Source organism: Chaetodon auriga, chromosome 16, assembly GCF_051107435.1.
Source record: "Chaetodon auriga isolate fChaAug3 chromosome 16, fChaAug3.hap1, whole genome shotgun sequence".
NCBI classification, from domain to species: Eukaryota; Metazoa; Chordata; class Actinopteri; order Chaetodontiformes; family Chaetodontidae; genus Chaetodon; species Chaetodon auriga.
In genome coordinates, this window is record NC_135089.1 from 3,681,210 (window position 1) to 3,701,901 (window position 20,692).

General features: G+C 45.4%; 2 protein-coding genes across 2 annotated transcripts; both read right to left on the reverse strand.

Annotated features, from left to right (window-relative positions):
• On the reverse strand, positions 1 to 7,893 carry tbc1d10b (TBC1 domain family, member 10b). The gene is made up of 10 exons (XM_076752369.1): positions 7,385 to 7,893; positions 5,526 to 6,533; positions 4,605 to 4,704; positions 4,401 to 4,508; positions 3,347 to 3,453; positions 2,798 to 2,912; positions 1,826 to 1,891; positions 1,552 to 1,741; positions 1,241 to 1,395; positions 1 to 1,079 (listed from the first exon to the last, which is right to left on the reverse strand). Exons 2-10 carry the CDS (start codon positions 6,512 to 6,514, stop codon positions 150 to 152), a joined length of 2,760 nt encoding a protein of 919 aa, XP_076608484.1. The 5' UTR covers positions 6,515 to 6,533; positions 7,385 to 7,893; the 3' UTR covers positions 1 to 149.
• A 475-nt stretch (positions 7,894 to 8,368) lies between these two features.
• Positions 8,369 to 19,086, reverse strand: hsd3b7 (hydroxy-delta-5-steroid dehydrogenase, 3 beta- and steroid delta-isomerase). The gene is made up of 6 exons (XM_076751566.1): positions 18,815 to 19,086; positions 17,131 to 17,286; positions 14,276 to 14,384; positions 11,999 to 12,098; positions 11,102 to 11,264; positions 8,369 to 10,125 (listed from the first exon to the last, which is right to left on the reverse strand). Exons 1-6 carry the CDS (start codon positions 19,071 to 19,073, stop codon positions 9,713 to 9,715), a joined length of 1,200 nt encoding a protein of 399 aa, XP_076607681.1. The 5' UTR covers positions 19,074 to 19,086; the 3' UTR covers positions 8,369 to 9,712.
• Positions 19,087 to 20,692: the final 1,606 nt, after the last annotated feature.

A 20,692-nucleotide genomic window follows, 5' to 3' on the forward strand; every position in this document is an offset into this window, starting at 1 on the left:
CTACATTAAGTCTTCGACATGATGTGTTACACAGGAAGCCATCCCATCTTTTTTTTTATTAATCGCTCTGTTTCTGGGGGTCTTTTGTTCCCCTGACCTCTTTTTTTTTTTTGTTCGGTGTCCCTGTCCTGGAATGACAGGGTGACAAACTAGGCCGAATCTCTCGCCGCTGTAGCTCCGTTTTTGTCCTCGGCTTCTCCTCCCCCTTTGTCCTTTTTCTTCCCCCCTTTCTTCTTCTCTTTTTCTAGCCTCTCCTTCTCCTTCCTGAGCCTCTCTTTTTCGGCCTTTTCCTTTTCTTTCTTTTCCTTCAGCTTTTTCTTCTCGTCTTCCTTTTCCTTCTTCTTGTCCTCTTTGCTCTTCTTCTTCTTCTTTCCCTCTTCCTCTCCCTTTGTGGCATCAGCTGCTGGTGCCGGTTCTTTTTTGGTCTCTGGACATGGGGGCAGAGGCGCATTGTTTGCAGTAGGAGAGGGGATGGTGGGAGTGATCTGCTCAGAGACGATCTTAGGGGAGGGGGCTAGAGTGCTGGGTGGCGGTGCTGTGCTTTGTGCTGGGGCCGAAGCAGCAGGCTGGCCCTGTGCTGAGGTGCCTTCTGAGGCCTGAGCAGACCCACGTGATGAGGCAGGTGCACCCCCAACCAAGGGACTCTGAATGTGGGGTGCGGGTGCCCTCTGACCTGCCCCTGGAGGAATGGGCGGTTTAAGGCTGGGGCCCCGTCCCAGGCTCGATGTTACCGCGGGTGGGGACTGAGGCGGCCGGCCCTCCAATCCTGACGGCCCTGAGAAGGAGCCCTTCTTGGTTTGGGAGTGGAAAGGAGCCTTGGACTTGCGGAAGCCAGGGAGTGAGAGGAGGCTGGAGGAGGCCCTGAGGGGTCCTGGGGGAGGGATCGGGCTTCCCAGGAAGGAGAAGCTGCCACCGGAGCTGATGGCGGCAGCACGGCGTTTGTACTCAAAGATGGCCCTCGTGCCGTGGAGGCGGCGGCCTGGCTGGTGCGTCAGCTCCCCTCTGGACTCCCTCCACTTCCTCACCTGGATGCTGCACTCCCTCTCTATGAGCGCCTCCGTCACCGGGAGCATGACAATCTGGACGACACATCAGACAAGGACGAGACAGACAGAGGAAGTGAAGACAACTCGCCTGGGCACTACAGGACGAAGTGACTCATAACTCGTGTCGCTGAGTAAAAACAGAAGCAGGTTTTCTTGGTGCACACGGTCTATGAAGCCAAGAGAAAGAGACCCACCTCCTGTACCAGCACGTCCTCTCTGAGAGTGTCAGGTGAGATGTTCCGGAGACGCTCCATGGTTTCATACATGCCCTGTAATTCTCGAAGTTTATCCACAGAGCCGAGCATCTGCTTCAGGAGCACCAGGCCCACACGAAACACTATCTTCACCCCTACAGCCAGAGACTGAAGTCAGGTTCCTGTCCAACTACAGAGCTCAACTAAAACCGAATTCTTCAAACTGCTGCACGCTTTTCTAATCAAACAAGTCTGAAACTTTATTCTTGGATCATAATTCATATACTTCACCGTGTGGATCTGAGCTGTACCTTCACAGAAGAACATGTCCCACACACGCAGCACGCAGACCCACGGCAAAGTGCGCGAGAAGATACACATGAACCACTCAGTCATGTAGAGAATCGGGTCAATCTTGAACTTCTTCAGGTGACGGTACGCCATCGGACACGTGCGCCGTAACAGGGAGAAGAAGATCTCGCCATCCAGCTGGATCGCTTCCTGAAAGTCAGAAATGATGAGTCAGAGAAGAAAACTGCCACGAAGGTCTGACATAAACAGACACGAGCGCGTTCATTCACTCACCAGTCCAGCGCTGTAGTAGCCGGGAAGATACTTCTCGCATATCTGGACGAGGCACCAAAAAGCTTGCTGGGAAACAGAACCAAGTCGTAACGGTTAAGCTCAGCGATCAGCTACACATGAGGCTGAAGTGTTATTAGAAAGTCAATCCCCATTTTTGTTTCCTGCTTCTTTTTTGGGGGGAAACAGAACAACGTTCACATTATCAATGAACTACATCTTCTCACTCTTCCTTCTTCCTGTATTTGCTGTGTGTAAATGATGGCGAGGCTGCGTCGTGCTGTCAAAGTAATACACACATATACAGCCTCCGTAACGGCTGCATTGAAAGTGTGACGACGCTTTCAGTCGATGAAGACGCACGTTGTTTGATGCTACCAGACCTCAACAACAGCAGCTGTCCTAGCGTCATAAGAAAAATGACACCCGCTGCTACCGAGCATCACAATATAACACCCTCACACAGACACCCATCAGCCTACGCCCATTTACACAGGGGACCGAATGAACTCGGGTTTCCAACTCTCTGAATACAGATTAGGAAGTCGACCGCGGCATTTACCGAGCGATGCATCTGTAACCTGATCGCCGTCTGTATCGCACACGCTTGACATTGGCAGGACACCTTGTCGATACTTCCAGTCTGCTGTCTGCTAATATTTTATATATATATTAATATAATATAACATATTAGTGGGCAACCCCGATGGTATAAGAAACAAAAAAACCTTGTGTTTCACTTCTGTTTCACTTTCTCGCTCGCCCACTCTTTTTCTCATGAGCTCTGTTTTGACTAAAGTATCGGGTGAGGAAGCATAAACAGAGAGAAAGAGAGAGGTACTACACAGTGATGTCATCTTCCTGTGCTCCCATTGGTCTGGCATCAAGTTTGAAAATCTTTCATCGTGCACGTTTTTTACCGACTCATCATTTCCAGCAAAGTGAAACTCTCTACCCGACTGGCTCTGCCCTCACCTCAGCAGGCATATGCATGAGCAGCACTGCAGCCACTGGCGCCTGGGCCTGGCAGTAGCCCTCATCAGGCCGGTAGATGGTGTAGGCCTTCAGGATGCGGTACAGATCCTGTTGCCTGCAGGAACAAACACAATTATCCAGAAGTCAAATCCACAAACATAACTGACCTGAAAACAACAATCTTGACACGACGTCTCCGTCACTTACTTCTAAAAGAAAATATCAGTATCTTCTTAAATGCATTATGGTTTCTTATCTTTTATTAATTTCCTCATTTCGAACATCCTCTGTCATTTTCTGTATGATGTTGTTGCTTTTTGAATTGTTAACGGTTCTGATTATTTTTATATATTTACTCTCTTCTACTTTACACATTTCTTGGCGCCTGACAGATACTGTCAGACTACAAATCAACTCATGACACTAACCTGATAAAGGTGTGTCCGTGATCACTGTGGTTAGATAAAATCTGAGGACTGCAGTCAGTCTTGTCAACCATGTGTTTACTCTGATGTGAAACAGATTGAGGGTGTGTGCTTGTTTTGTTACCCATGGCCACCACGAGCAGCAAACATCTCATGGAAGGGGAACTGTCTGTGGAGGTCCTTCTCTATAATGTCCAGCCATTTAGCTTCTCCCTGCTCTCTCTCCAGCTCCTGCAGTTAAAAAAATAGATTCAAGTTTTAGAAAAATTCTCAGTAACTCATGGAGTCTGTTTCCAAATCAGCCGACAGAGCGGATCAGACTGCAAAGGCTTGTATGAAACTGCAGTTCTGAGTTTCCCCTCAGACAACGCAAACAACACAAAGCACACTGCTGGGACCCAGGCCCAGCTGAGGCCAGACCCCCCTGCAGCGTGGACTCTGAGGCAGGGCCCTGACAGGCAGGATTACCGGTCCTGATAAGAGGCTTACAGCTTGCAAGGTCTTTAGCACCCCTGGAGCTGAAACCGCCCCACTCAGACACAACTTCTCTGCCGCTCTCCCTGAAATTTCTTCCTTTTCTAGTACTACTACAACTACTACAACAACTACTGCTACTTCTACTAATACTAACAATAATAATAAGCATTTGCTCCATGCAATAAATGCAGCTCAAAGTGCTTTAACAAAGACAAAAAAGTGCTTCACATAGAATGAGCAGAAAAACAGGAATAGAGTAATGATGGAAAATAAAACACTTGACAATAACAGTAAAAATAGCTAAAAATATCCGAATCTAGAGTCTAAAGAGGGCGTTGCATGTTGGAAAGATCGTAAAGCCTCTCGAGGAGAATTGTGGTTTGTGATTCTGAGTGATATAAATAAAACTGCCGTCACTTACTTCCTTTGACTACAGGGAGACAAGAGTGACAGACGCCTGATGATGTGGGAATGTTACGCTCAGGAATGTTTTTTTTGTTTTTAAACATTCTTCCTCTTTTCTCCTCTTTGCCTTAAACACTGCGGGGCAAACAGTCCTGAATCTGTGTGTAATGAGTACGAGAGTATTTCTTCATCCTTCAACATCCTAGACCTCTTGTTTTTTCTTGTTAAAGCCTGAAGCCTCTCTGCTAAATATAAAAGTTATTTTAAAAAAAAAGACAATATGGTCACAGTGATACCTCAAATTTCCCAGGGTTGGCTTCTAGGAGCTCTTGGCTGTTGGACAGCATCTGCCACGCTTTGGACCTGAGAGAGGATGGGATCCCCTTCCTGCAGCGCAACTTAACCTGTAACGCACAAACAGACGTGCAGTGTGTTAACTATTGCACAATGTCAAGCACACCCAGTCGAAGCATAGCTAAAACACATCTGACTGGCTGTACCTTCTGGAAGCGATGTTTGATCCACTTATCCCAGTTGTGGAACATGTCAAGCCATTTTATCTCCCTCTGTCGGGCAACTTCAACTCGAACATCCTTTTCGCTGTAACAGTAATGCAAAACCCATCATTGACAAAGCTTCTGAATGCTGCACTCGGATGTGTTTAGAGACTTGTAACTCTAATCTAACGGCACAAACGAATGACCTCATTTTGTCTTTGACATTCATTTGCATAACATTACGCTGATTCTCTCAGATACAGAGCATCCTTGACACTGACCAGATTGCACTGCCACTACCGATGGCAAATCAATAACATTTTAATTATTCAACGGTGGAAGAGGAATTAGCTTGTCAGAAAAGTAGAAGCAAATCTGACAAAAAAAAAGAGAGGAAGAGAGCAGATGGGTGTGAGAGGTGATACCGCAGACACACACAGTCAGTACATACTGAGTCACAGAAACGCTCTCAGCATTATCTGAGTCAGACCAAAGGGAGATAAAGGATGGACGGATATGTTTAGAGCAGCAGGAGGACAGGAAAGAAAGGGCGAGACCGAGAAGAGCAGACGATCTCTTTGAAGCAAATGGACGTCAGAATGAATGAGATGTTCGGGGAAGGAAAAGTGGCTGATAGAAAAGAAGACAGAACTGACATTTACATGTGTAAACCAACTCTCTGGCCATAATCTAATGATGTCTCGTAATGCAAATAGTGGAACCTCAGTGTAAAAAAAAAAAAAGAGAAGTATCTTGTTTTCCCCTCCTGCCAACAGCCACAATGAATGTGTCTCTGACCTTAGAATGTCTTAGTCCTGTCTGTTAGACATACTGCAATCACACGGTGGAAATCGTACATGTTGTATCATAATATTTGCACAGTGGCACAGAGTGTGAGTAATTAGTTATTTTCCTAATACGTACCTGCTTTCACTGTACTGATTACCACCCAGGAAGCCGTATTTATCAGTGCGTCTGACAGCCAGGCCATTGATCTCTGAGTCTGAGCCCACAGAGCTGCCATCCTCTCCGAGCCCAGACAGAGACTCCAGCGTCCCCGACATCAGGCTGGCCGACTCTAGATAGCTGAGGGTGTCGGGGGCCGGCCGTGGGTTGGGGTTCGGCAGCTGGATGGCAGAGGCTGGCTCGTGGATCAGTGGGACAGTAGGACTAGGGTGTTCTGCTCTGGTGGGGGTACTGGGCAGTTCTGCTTTTCTGACTTCACTGGGAGTGTCGGGCTTTGGGGAGAGAGGAGGAGGCTGACTCTGAGGGTTCTGTGCTTCTTGAAGTAGCTGAGGTTTCTCCTCTTCAGCTGTATCGGTGGATTCTGGAGGAGCAGATGTGGGATTGGAAGTTGCAGCGGCTTGGGGCTGGCCCGCCGTGAACTGATCATCATACATGACAGGATTTGGATTGTGGGTGACATGCACATTAGGGTAGAGATTAGGTCCAGAGTTCAGCTCAGGAGATGGGGATGCCAGCGCAGCTTCACTCTGAGCAGCTGGCTCACTTGACAGTGGTACGGTCTCTGTTTCGGAACTCAGCAGTCCGGCAGCAGCAGGGTCACCGCTCATTGTCTCCTGCTCAACAGCATGAGCTCCAGTCTCTGCTTCTTTCTCTACTGCATCCTCTCCCTGTGGAGCAGGCTCGTGTACCTGTAATGTGAGTGGGGTCTCAGCAGTGTGTTTGAGAGGACTCGAGGGTGAGTGGAGAGTCGAGGGTGAGCCCCCTGACTGTGCTGCAGGCGAGTATCCAGTCAAAGCTTTATCATTGTAGAGGGAAGACCTGGGCATGGGCATCTCCCTGGCAGACTCTGGAGCAGGGGGCACTGATGAAGACTGAGGGATGGTTGGAGCTGTATGAGGGTCACCCAGTGCAGGTGGTGATGGGGAAAGGGTGGAGAGCTCAGCCATGGTTCCACTCTGATCTCTCCTTTACAAATGCAGAGAAATGGATAGAGATGAGATTCATTTAGCCAAAAAGCAGCAAGCAGCTCCATACTAAATATTAAATAAAACCTGCAGCTGTTTGGACCATGAACAGTTTCTTCAACATGTGGATAGAGAAGCAGATCTTCTGAGCGACAAACCGTCAATTTTAAAGGTAAACTCTTGGAAGCTCTTGGGAGACAGTATGGACGCATACACATGTAGTTTTTATAACCCCAAACCACTTTCAACCTTCTTCTACTTCTTCTATTACAACACAGAGGTCTGTGCCATACAGTAAAATGACTTTACGGATGTATATATGAGAAATTCACCGTAAAAAAGCAGATAGAACCAGCCCTAGGCAGACATCACACGACAAATATTAAAACTAAACATGACGGCACACCAGCTATAATGTGCCACAATCTGACTTCATCAGTGGCTTAACAGAGGGACAAAAAACAGGCGTGTTGACAGAGCAGCACTGAAAGTTTTCTCTGCAGATGTACCAGTGCACACTGGCACGTAACGTTATAAACAAAGCGCCCACGACAACCATGGAGATCCAGTACTTTGCTGACGAAGCGGGTTAATATCTGTAGTGGTGGTTCCAAACCGCTATCCGGTACATGCTAGCAGCTAATAACATCAGCCACTTTGCTGCCATATCCTCTCTAGAGGCCTTTCTCGAAGCGACTCAACTTCCCGATTCAGCACACAAGAGCAACGGTTTACTAATAGCTAATAGTCAACACCCTCCCTGGCTGTCAGGCCCTGGCCGAACAGCGTCCTCGGCCTTGTCCACCTCGCTGCCCCGGTCAACTACAACTTCAACTGCGCTGCTCAACTCACCCACGACCGGCGTGTCACTGTGATCCGTCCGCCTGGATAGCCAGGGGGTTCCTATCCGCACGTCTCCCCGCCACAGCTCCGGTTCCGCAACTTCCTCCGTAAAATGAAAACACGAAAAAGCGAGACCGGGGAGGGAACCGCTGGACTGGGTGATGACTTGGAAGAGCAAACGTCCTGGAATCAGCGAGCTAGCTAGCTAGCTATATTACCAGCTAGCTACGTTAGCTTATTTTAGCCTAATGTAACCGTTAGCAGTTGCTAGCGCCGATAGTGTTCTGTTTCTGTTAGCTTAGCCAGCTAGCTGAATGTTTCGGTTGCATCAGTTAGACATGCAGACATGCTGCCGCCATTCTCACCAAATTCAAGCAACCCTCTAAGTAACAGTTTTCATTCTGAAACAAAAAGGACTTTTCTTTGTTTAATTTATCCAAGCACGGCGGCACGGGCACATCCTACACCCGCAGCCTGCATTTCCTACTGACAGATGCGTGCGAGTTCTCGTCAGTGTTGTCGGGCACACGCACGCACTCGTACAGGAGCCACCCTTTCCAGAGCAGAAATATGCTGCTGTACACCAACAATGCATTATACATTATACATTACACATCCACACTTCTTGACATTATTTTTCGCTCCTAATTTTACCACAATCGCACACATCCATTACAGTGCCTCTAGAAGGCCTAACCAAAGACCAAAGATGCTTATTTGTAAAGCACCCTGAAGATCCTTTTTCTAAAAAGAAGTAACAGAGAAGTTTCAAAGGAAGAAGTTATGTTTTATTCACCACCCTACAGAATAAAGCATGCAATAATAAAAACGCCGGAATATTAGTAACTTCGATGTTTTTCATGTACTGTATGCTTTAGTTGTACCACTAGATGGCGCAATCTCCTTTAATTACAAATGTTTTATAGCCCCTGGGTTGTGGTGATCTCACCAACATAAATCTGCTAAACACAAGCACACACGTTCACGTTCACCTCAATATATCCCTTTATTGTCACATAAAACCATACCCAGTACAACAAAATGAAATCTGGGCAACCACTGCACAGCACCAGGGCCCCAACTCCAGCTCCGAGATCCAGGGTCGTGACAGGAGACTTGACCTAAGACATGTTTTGATGGTGGGGGAAACCAGAGTCCCTGGTGAAAACCCATGCAACCAATGTAAAGACCAAGCAAACTCCACACCCTGGCCCAGTCAGGAATAGCTCCCAACATCTTCTTCTTGTATATATGATAAGCAGTATTCACCAATTTTATGCCGTAAGCCTGTTAGGCAAATCACAAGTTTGTTTTGTTTTGTTTGGGGAAGAGCACCAGAGGCTTTGTTTGGGGAGCTTTCCATTTCATACTCGCAGGCATGTCAATGTTGTGAGGATTGCCATGGAAAACCGCAGTAACGGAGACACCCAGGCACGCTGGAAAGTTGTCAAGCTATTCTGCAAGGGAACTCCCTCATACCAAGTCTTAGTCATACGAATAAACTCTATCCAGCTGGGTGTAAGAGGGTCTGAAGACAAGTTTCCACAAGAGCACAGAGAGGGGCAACACTTTACACTGTGGGTAAACAAAGTCCACCATCTCCATGGAAATCCAGCGGTGGTGACGTCCCACTAACCACGTGTGTGTAGTAACCATGTGGAGGGCGCATGTGCATGCTGAAACAACATCAGTGACTGAAGGTCATGAGTCAAGTCTCCCGGCTGTACGAGCTTGCGTAATGACGTACGCTGCACATCATAAGAAAGTACAGAAATGAGATCAGTTGGAAAAGAGAAGCTCTCCCTTTAATGTCAACCTAAAGGCAATGTCATAACAACCAAGACCATTGAGAATATATTAAAAAAAATCTTTAAATTTACAAGAATTATACTTTACATAATACATTAAAAAAAAGCTTTTTTAAAAATTATGCAATACATTGATATATGATCAGTGTCCATATTCTGTACATGTAGTAAATGCCTGTAAGTTGTGTTTACATTTGTCATAACTGACACGGCTGCAAATGTTTAATGTCTCAACAGAGGGCACGACCCGTTGGTGGCTGTACCAACCTAATGCCAATGAACTGAATCCAATAAATCTCTGTTAACATCATCAGAACAAATGCTTCCATTGGGTTTTCTTTATACAGGCACTGGACTCACTTATTACCCAAATATGACCATGAAGTTAAATTTCTTCCATCACCGTGACGATAATTTGCTTTTATTTGATTTATATTGTCACCTAACGGCAGGTTACTCTTTCACAGGTACACCTGGAGTCCTGCATGTCTAGCAGCTTCTGATGTGTGTTGCAGTAGTTGAGGTCACATTAAGCATCTTTGGGGTTCTCCAGAGGGAAAGTGTTGATCCATGTCTGCGTGCGGGCTCGACACTGATCCCAGTCGTACAGAGGGCGGTACTGAAAGTGGCGCAGGGCTTTGTCTGTGCGGACAGTGAAGGAGGTGCAGGCCACGGCGAAGGTGTAACGGTTCAGCAACGGAGTGAAGTTGTACACGGGGCTCAGAATCCAGCGGAGCAGGTCGTTGAACATGGCCAGGAACCAGAGCAGCAGCGGGGGGATGCGGACCTTTCGGAAGTTAAACGCGGAGAAAAACACCAGGTTGAAATCCTCGTAGTTCTTGTAGGGCGAGTCGTCGTAGCAGAAGAAAGCTTCGCCCCCCACGGTCTGCGGGCGCTCTCTGAGGGCTCGGGCTGCAAGTACGTGCATCCAGGCCACGTTGCCTACAAACACAAACAAGCAGGTGAATACCAGAATGAAGGCGGGACGAGGTACTCAAAACATTTACCTTGGCACAAATAAAGCAGTAAAACGAACTCGAGGGCCAAAAGAAAATGTCAATCGTGTGAGGAATGATTCTATCAACGGTGCTCTGTCGTCAAGTCAAACCAACACTAATGTTTTATGTCATTAACCGGATAAATGACCACCGCTGTAACTACTGGTTACACTGTGTGCAACTGCAACACTTGAGTGAACGTGCTTTGTTGCTTCATGCCTCTGACCACACTCCGCTGACATCATCCGTAACGTCAGCTGAACGCAGGCTACAATTTAGAAACGAGACAGTCTTTTGTAATAATAGTCAACTTGTATCCTGTACAGTCACTGTCAGGTTAAAGCTGCAGCTCCAGAGTTTAAAGGGGTCCTTAACCTCTGTGACATCTGCGTCTGTTAGGGGTCATCACATCTGGTGGAGACTTATTTTATGATGTGTTCATGCTGATGATCAATGCTGGCTGATGCTGTTCACATGGTATCATTAGCACCATGAATTCGAGATCAGAGCGTCCCTCGGGTTTACATTTATCACATTGCAGCGTCTGTCCAGCACTTGATGTTACAGATCTTGCGCTTTTCACCCACTGAACTGCAGCTGCTGAGCAGTCGGCGTCAGAGGTTCCTCGTTACCGTCTGTACTGACAGCACTGTAAAATCTACTAATTACAAAGGCAGTTCCTGTGAAATGGAGGAACTGCTTTTGCGTGACAACTGCACTTCTGCTTTTAGACCTGATGTGAACACAAGTCCTCCTGCTTGGCTTTCATCGGGTTCTCTGTCGCAGTTTGGTTTACTCTTACTTGTGCTTTCAGAGTTAAAAATAGAGCAGAGGTTATTTAGGATTCTCGGGCTACATAAGGGAACTGTGACGAGTCCTTAAATTGGCGGTTATGACTTACAGTCAAACAGTCATTTTACCTGCATAGACTCGTCCATGTTCGGCGTTTTCGGGAATACCCGCGATGATTACGCCTCCCCTTTCTACAGCCTGCTTATAGAAATCCTTAATGAGCTCGTGCCCCTCGCCATAGATCCCCGTCGGCCTCAGAGAGCATGTGTGCAAACACTGTCCGCCCTCCACCTGGACAGGAGACAAAAGCAGGATTCGGTGTTAGGAATCATACAGGAGGCACATGAAAATGAAAACATTTACTCGGAGGGGTCAAAGGGCAGCTCTGTGTGGCACTGCAGCCAGGCCGCGGGGGATGATCTCGAATTTTGTGGCAAAGTTGCACAAGAGATTCCCTCATCATGTTTTTCCACGCTGGAATCCAAGCACACACACACACAGTCCCAAAACCTTTACAGCGTTCTGTAACCCTCCTCCACTCAAAAACACACTTCTAGATGGTAAAAACATATCAGGCCAGAATCATCATTCAAAGCAGAGTATTGTTTATACATCCCAAAACAAGCCTGGAGGGGATCTTTGAGATAATGCACTGTAGAATCTGATCATCAGCATTACAGCACTCCGTTGGATTCAGTATTAAAACACATACCTGAATGACAATAACTATTGTTTCTATTGTGCATCTGCAGCTTTTATGAATTGCGTCATGCAAGAATTGCTTCATTATGGTTTTACGATCGTTATTCCAACACAGCTGTTTACTGGGTTTCTCAGTGAGTCTGTAAACTGTACTCCACAGTTAAAATGTGCTTTAATAAACCTGCTCGCAGTGGTTTTGTAACCGCTCTTCACAATGTGAAAGCGCAGTATGCAAATGACAGCTTGCAGAATTCGCTTACAGTGAAAACACCACAAACCATAACCCTTTATTTGTGAAATGAACACTGTAAAAAACAAAGTACCTTGATGCCGTTTGCTTCGAGCACTATTTGCTCTGCCTTTGCCTTGCTCCTGGGGTAGGCCATAGCGTGTTTCACACGGTAAGGTGTGTCTTCATTGCCCCTACAGAGAAGGAGACAAACAGTCAGACGAGCACTCAAGAGATTCAGCAGTGTTTGCTTGACCTTGCCACATGTATGAGAGGAATGTGTTCAAACGAGGCCAAATGGAAAACTGTAGCTCAGAGAGCGAGAAGGACACAGAGGGAGTTAAAAAGGAAAAGATTAAACCAAGGAGACTGCCGTGTATCCCTGCATTCTTTTGCAGCTTTCATCCCGACTTGTTTGCGTTTGAAGCACTTGGGCCGAGACGAGCATGCAAAGGTTCATTTTTACAACGTGACTCAATTCTGATCACAGACTGAACGCCAAGCATTGTTCTGAGCTGAGGGCATGTTTGTGCAAACTCAAATTCACGCAGACAAAGGTGCAAAGGCACATCTGGAAGAATGTAATGACTCCCGCTCCTGGCAGGTGAACGCCGAAGTCTGCAGAATGTTTTTATCTCCTGCTTTTGGCATTTAAGATCCACTCATACCTGCGGTAAAAAGATAATGTAACAGTTTATGCATATTTTAATCCAATTACTAATAATCGTGTATATTTTCATTTGCCATCTTCCAAATACAAATTTTTTTATCATGCATCTCAATCCAGATGTGCTACAAAATAAATACAGAAACGCACAATAATCTTATATTAAACTTCATCATGAGGTGTTTTTTAGTGCTGAATGTGTTAAAGATTGAGGACGCGTGCATTGATTTTTGACCTGCTCACATGTTTTCTGACAGCACAGTGATGTAAGGCAAGAATATAGAAATACAGGAGACCTACAAACATCTGGAGATTATAGGAAACAAAAAACCCTAACATTTGAGCTTAATACTGACATGTTGAAGAAGAAAAGCTGAGGAGTCACTCCAGGTTGTCAGGAACCCTGATGACCACATTTTATCTTTTGTCTTTTATTGACTGTGTGTTAACTCTCTTTTATCTGCTGTTATCAATCTGTCAAGGTCGAACACGAAAATGTATGCCGTGAGGTGGTTTATGTCTGCAGCACAACAACTGGCACCGCACAGGAAGCTCTGCAGGATCTTTACATCTCTATATGAAGCAGAATCCATCCTGTCTGACATCCTTCACACCAGCAGCTTCAGTCCCAGTCAGACGTCCGCTGGCTAAAACCAGAAGACACTCCACGCTAGCTAAAAGCTAGTTATTTACATCATGTTTTAACTTATTGTTTTTTATCCTTTTCTGTGAGTGTTGTGCTTATGTGCCTGATGTTTTATGTGTTCAATGTGTGCAGTTATTGAACCAGCAAACAGACAAATATAGAAAGATAAAGAGGAGCGTCGCCTTTTTTGATGGAAGGAAAACTTTAAAATTGGATTTTTTAGACTGTATAACTTGTTAGCATAATAAAGGTCTACATGTACGAGCAAGATGGACTACAAAAGCTGGTTTCTCCACATATCTCATGCAAAACTAAACATAATTGCCGTGCCACACCGTTCCATGCCAGCACTACTGAATAAATAGCGTGTATAAATAGTGTGTCATGGAGCTCTGACTCACTCCACTCTGTCTGTCACCTCTGTTTTAGGTCGTAGCGCAATTGTTTGTCTTGCTATTTCCGTGCATCCTTGTACCAAAATATCCCACCGCGGCTCAGGAAAGAACAACACGCTCTCCTGAATGATGCAGACATCCCCGGAGGCGAGGTCAGTGTTTGTGATTGTAAAATTTTGCACATTCTCCTTTAATTAAAAATATACACCTGCACGTGAGTGTTATATAACAAAGCTGACTCATGCTCAGTGAGTGACATAATGTCACGATCACTGGTAGAGCGTGTGTGAGTTAATGCTGTCGACACGATGTCAGCGTGACAGAGTCTGAATGTCAACAATGGCTCCTGTTCAGTGGCTTTTTCACTCCGGAGTCTTTGCACCAAAAAGCCTTCAAAGTCCCCCTGATAAGACCACCAGGTACTGCATCCTCCACCCGCTCATATCTCCTCTGTACAGGCCGGGTGTTTTCCACAATGCTGCATTGAACACAAGGAAAGAGGAATAGATACAAGATAGTGACCTCAGTCACGTAGCTGAAAGAGCCGAAGCATTTCTCAGAAAGGGAGGGCAGCGGCGTGTGCTCAGCGAGGAAAACACTTGGTTTGGAGTCACTCGGTCAGCACAATAAAGTAAACACAGAAATACATTTTCCAAGCTTCACCTGACAAAACGGTCTCCGTTGATGTTGGGACCGATCACTTCCATGCTGCTGGTGTAGATCAGGGACTGGATGCCTCGCTCCACACAGGCATTGATCACATTCTCCGTTCCTGAGAAGAGAGAAAACAATGTGATTTAAGAGATGGAGAATGCTGGCGTTGGTTAGATCTGACCAAATTCTACCGGGTAACAGAAGTTTCTCAATCCTCCAAAGCCACACGGCTGCTTTTCACACAGTTGGATTTCTTCAGCGTCTCCGCAGAGTTGAGACAGACAAAAAAGAAACGGCTGAATTTAAGAGCCAAAAGGAAAGAAAGACGCTGTAACATAAAGCAAAAGGATGAAAGCCTTCAAATTGCAATGTGACGCTTAAGGGGAGGATAAACAGGAAATTCCCTCTGAAGAGGCATGAGACCCATATGTGTCCTGTTTAGCAGAGGATGAAAACATGTTTGTCAGAATCCTGGGCTCTTATTTCATCGCAAAGTGGACGTGCAGTGGAAAGAAATATGGCCAAAGCGGAGGAAGTAAGCCCACTTATTCTCATTTCTAATATTTGTCATGCCTTTCCAGTTTTGGTTCCAGACTTTCAGGCTTTAAGTAGCCTGAAGTTAAACTTTGGGTCACAGAGAGGGGAGAGGATAAGAGGACAGACGTCAGATCTGGTCCAGTCTGGCAGACGATTAGAGAAGAAGTCCTGATAGCAGCGCGCTAGAATCTGCTTCAAGAATGATAATTCATGCTTTCACTTGCTATCTTAACCACGCAGCAGTGATGAGAAAACAGGTGATGATTTGGAGAGCCTCAAACAGACAGAAACAAAAACACCCACACCTGTGCAGAAAACCTGCATGGAAATAACTGATTATACAAACACAAAACAACATCAATGCGGTAACAATGGCTTGACTTACTACTAGAATTTCCTTTAAAAGAGGAAGGTAGCTCTCTGAGATGGCAGAGAACGAGATAAAGATAAGAAGATACAGAGTCTGCAGCCATGCTATGCTCTGCGCACAGTGCTTCAAGCTAAATGTTAGCATCAGCATGCCAACACGCTCACGTTAAGCAGCTTTTCTGCTGACCACGTCCATCGTCTCACTTCGGCCTGTTCACGCTAACACTTGCTGAAGATCTGAGGCTGCACGTGGGCTCGGGGGGGTTAAAATCTCTGGTATGCGCTCAAGCTGCAGGCCAGAAATCACAAAGCTTTGAACGTCATCAGAAAGATCAATTTTGACTGGAAACCAGGATCCTCGTACACAGAGTTGACTGTCACGCACCTGCGATTCTCACTAATTCTAGGAAGAGGAGTGAGATTTTACCTCTGAGACTGAAGAAGAGGGAGCTAATAATGAAAGCACGAAAACCCTGTGAGACCAACACGGGGAGATAAAATCAAACGCTTGTAATATTTCCCAGCTAGAGGAATCTGGACTGGTCCAACTTCATTAACCCTGCAGAGGTCTGAGGACAGCAGATGCTCAGACACAGCACAACATAATATTTAATTTACGCTCTGGCACTTCAAAAACAGGAATGACATTAAGAACCAGATGGATTCCAGGCAGATACGAACAAGTTATTCATTCAGGTCTGCTGCTGCGTTAGGACTGAGCCCACAGCTGACTCAACTAACAAACGACAAAAGTGTCTTTTGTCCTTTTTCTGAATGACTGCAGACCATCCCAGGCCGGTCTGACCTTAGCCTCACCACAAGCCATGAACATGAACCCAGACAGACACTGAATATACAGAAACACTGTCCTCAGTCATCATGAGGTTATCTTGAATTTACATCAGTTAGATTCAGCTAGATTTTTAGTTTCAGGCTCAACAAGACAAAAAACAGCCAAACAGCTTCAGTATTTCCTGGACAATGTTTTAGATTTTTCCTATTGTCAACAAATCCCATGAACACACTAAAGCTAACAATGACCTGATCCCACTACGCTCGCACAGCCTGATATATTATTCCTCTGTGCCATATTTATTTTCCATTTGTTTGGCATCCAGACATTATTCCGGGCAGCTCACACAAAGTTGACTGTATTTAGTCATCGTTACAGCGACAGCAAATGGCAGAACTATTACCACCACGTTCCCGAAAAGGGAGGGAAATTTAGTGGCTCACATCTGAGATAAGACCAGTCCTCATATTTTGGGCTACAGCTGCATATGTGTTTCTCATCATTTCTGTTATTCTTTCTTTTTTGGTGTGTCTGCAAGAGTTGAATTCCTTTCGGGCTGAAAGAAAAGTCTCTCAAAAGCATTTATACAATCATGTGACACTCGGAGTCAGCACTGAAACCTAAACAGGGTTAAGCCATTAAGAGCAGGATGGCAAACCAGTGGCAGGAGAAACTGCAATACATTCAGCCTTTAGATTGTATGTGGGGGGGCTGTGGCTCAGAGGGTCGGTGGGTCGATCCCCGGCCTCCGCAGTCTACAAGTTGAAGTATCCTTGGGCAAGATACTGAACCCCAAATTGCCATCGGTGTGTGTGTGTGTGAGTGGTTGAAAGCTTGTAATGTGCAGGTGGCCGAGCCATCGAATGAATATGTGTGAAAGACTTTAATTTACACTCAAAATAACACGAGCTGAAAACTAGCCTTTAATCCAGCTTTGAGTATTGAGAAGAAACCAGCATAATTCAACCAAAGCCACCTTTTTTTTTTTTAAACCGAGGGTGAACACAGGTCCTTGAAAATCAGCCAAAACAGGAGAAGGAGTGGGTTTCCTCTGTTTTGCGGTTTCCCACAGCAAAACATTCATAAAACTGAATCACCCATTGATGTTTCCTCCCCATCCCTTTTCCTCGGTATGATTTGGATCGCCACTCCCTGGAAGTCTAACCTGTGACGTTGACAGAGTAGATGAGGTCCTCTGGAACTTTGTGCCAAACGTCCACCAGGCTGGCCGTGTGGATGACGAGGTCGACGCCGCGGGAGGCCCTCAGCACGCTGCTGTAGTCTGTGATGTCCCCCTGGATGACCACCACCTTCGTCCGCTCTGAGAGAGACAGAAGCACGAAGACTGGAGTGAAGACCACGAGGCGCTTCATGCAATTCTGAACAGGTCTGTTTTCTTAAGAGCACTACAAAAGGCATGAGGGTGAACACATAATAAACGAGGTGGAGGAGGCGGAGAGCTGACTCACTTTGTGTTGCAAAACATTACAAAATTTTGAATTAGACAACACTGCCATGCTTCAGCAATACAACAGACAATACAAAGAGACAAATGTGTTTTTAGCACAGCAAGTTAATTAAAACCAGGGCAGGACTCAATGATTTCCGTTTAGGCAGCAGTGTTTAGTATCACCATCATTTATGAAGCTCTTGCACCTGTGGTTTATCTAAGGTCCCATGAACTCTCCTTGAAACGCTGACAGATAAGAGAGAAGCCAGAGTCCTGTGGCCGACATGGAAAAGGACTGGACTTTTGAACACTGGAGTTGAGATACTGCTGCAATTCAGACACTCCTTCTGGAGTTTGCATCCCCATCTGTAATTTCACTAATTACACAGACGTTTAATTAAAGACGTTGTCACTAACTCAAATCAGCTTCAACGTCAACCAGATGAAACCACACACACACGAGTCAACATCTCATTTTCCTCAGCCTCTGAGGCCTACAATGGGTGTCACTGTGAAAGATCTCTCAGGGGCCCAAACTGCCCGGTATCAACAGCAGGCCTCAGTCCGGTCAGACAATAAATGGTGAAAGCCGTTTCCGCTGTGGGATCCTGACACTGATGAGGGAAAAGCTTAGTGTTGTTGAAAGCAACTTACTGTAGTTACTGTAACTCAAAACCCTGCTTTCTCCCACTAAGACATGTCAGAAACAGCACAGGGTCAGAAGTCCTGGGTCTACTTTAAACACAACCCACCTAAATCCTGTTCTCAAATCATATCATGACAGGTTACATCTTTATCCTGGCACAGGATGTGCAGGGAAGTTGGAAATCCTGGATGCACAGCTGTCAACTCTGCAGATTGACCCAGTGACCACGCAGCATGTGAGGGGAAAAAATGTGACACTATGATGCTGCTTTTTCCAGGTGGAGACAGAGTTCAGGAGTGTATCACAGTAAACCAAAGTCTTTGGTCCAAAGGAGAAATATTGCAAATACACCTGATACAGGACTGACGGGGGACCCTGAACATAGCACTGAGGAAAACATTGACGTTACAGCACAAACATGCGCGGAGCAAAGTTTCAAAAAGCCCCTCGACTATCAGGGACGATTCATGTTCTTAAAAAGTTGACGATCTTTCTTGAATTTTCAGATTTCTTCATGCAGAAATCCGACATTGATGAAGTGAATCAGTCATAAAGGCTGAAACGATATCGTAGCAGGAGGCACCATGGTAGATCATACCAATGCCGAATTTAAGAAAGACCCATATGAACTTAGAAACTGCCCGGTTCTGGTCTTAAAACACCGTCTGTCTTTGTCGATATGAGATGCAACATTAAATGAGCAAAAAAACGACATGAGCGCGGTGGCGAACGGCCAGCGTCTGCTCGTCTTACCTGTGCTGAGTTCACTTAAACTTGGGTCTGGATGCTTGTCAAACACACGGATCTCCGTCAGTTTGTCCTCCTTCTCCAGCAAAACCCTTAGCAGATGCTTGCCGAGAAAACCGGAACCTCCGGTAACGAAATAAACGAGACCCCGCTGGTTTTCAGTCATTGTGCGGTAAGGTGGTGCGGCTGAGTCTGCTGAACTCACGGTCACGAACCAGCCAGCTGTCCCGAAGAACACTGAGCACTGCATAGCAGCAGCGGGCATTAAGTAAGGCAGGGCCTCCTTTTTTTTTTTTTTTTTTTTTTTTTTGGTAAATCTTTATTGATACAGCTGGAGCAGGTGGACACAAAATCACGAGGAGGCGTGTTATTCCGGTTCCAAAAAAAAGGCGGGACGCGGTAAAACAAATAATTTGTTAATCCTTTTTGATATATATTCAATTTAAAACAGTACAAAGACAATATATTTAATGTTTGCCTCATCGCTTCATTGGTTTTTGTAAATATATGCTTCTTCTTTTATTTATAATAAAAATAGTGTGTAGTAAGTCTGATGGCCTGAGGGAAAAAGCTGTTACAGAACCTGGAGGTCCTGCACCGAATGCTGCAGAACCTTTTTCCAGAGGCCAGCGGGAGAACAGACCACACAGCCGTGTCATTCAGAAGAAGTGGAGCTTGACTGAAGTTAACAATGAGCTCTTTGGTTTTATCTACATTCAGGATCAGGTTGCACCGGCCCACCAGCTGCTAGCATGAGGATGCTTGAAAATAAGACCCAGGTCGCCTGCGGGTCTTTTTAAAAAAAACAAAAAAAAAAACAAGGGGGTCCAACTGGATTTTTTTCAACCTGTCAACGCAAAAGATGTTTTTATTAAGTACTCCAAAGTGGAAAGTGGTACCAGCAAAGCCGTTCGTGGCTCCCAGCAGAGAAACTTACACTGTGATGAAATGTATGTTTCTGTGCACTTGTGGTAATAATAAATGTGTACGTGCTGACTGGGAAGCTCTCACTGGGACTGGTTAACTGTTTATTTATGCATTCACTGTGTGCACATGAAACTGTATTTGCAGTGGTGGTGCAGCTGGCTCCACGCCAAATGACCACGCATGCAGAGTTCCAGGTTTAAAAATACTGAAAACATGAAAGACACAACATAAAGTAATACGGTCAGAGCTTTAATCCAGCCCAATTTCACACTGTCTTTAATTATATATGTATATAAATTTAAGGGAAATTCATCTATATGTCTAATTGAGAGATGTTCAGAGATGTGAAACAAACGTGCTTCTAAAAACACAGCATCTGAATGCAGCACCATTTTATTTTTTGTCAGTTCAGGCATAGTTGTCAGTGATTGGGCACCGATTTTCACTTTGTACCCTCAAAATACTTCATTTGACTAATGTTAGAACTGGGTTCTGGAAGAATAAATGTATGCACCAGTGGGACTAGTAGAGCCTGACATAAACCCATACTTAATGGGTTACTTCTGGTCCTTGAACCGCAGCCAAATTCACTGTCAAGGCCAGCACACAGTCATTTAGAGGCCACATAATAAGCAAACGGGTGAAAGGTCTTTCCTTGTTCTTACTGTCCCACTTATGAGACAATTACAATTCTATATCTCCATTAAAAACAAGTGATGAATTTGCCCGTTTTTCAGAAAGTGCTGGACATCCTAAAACTTTTTCCAGCTAAATGAAAGAAGTCCAAAACAAAAACATCTTTGTTTACCTGTCTACAAATGTCAAACGCCTCACTGTAATATTAGACAGAGGCTTTTATTTCTTCTTTCTTCTTATTGTAACTCATTGTGTGAAGGCTTAAGCCAAAACAAATCAGCCGCAGCTGCCAAAATGCAGCCGCTCGCCTTAATACTAGAA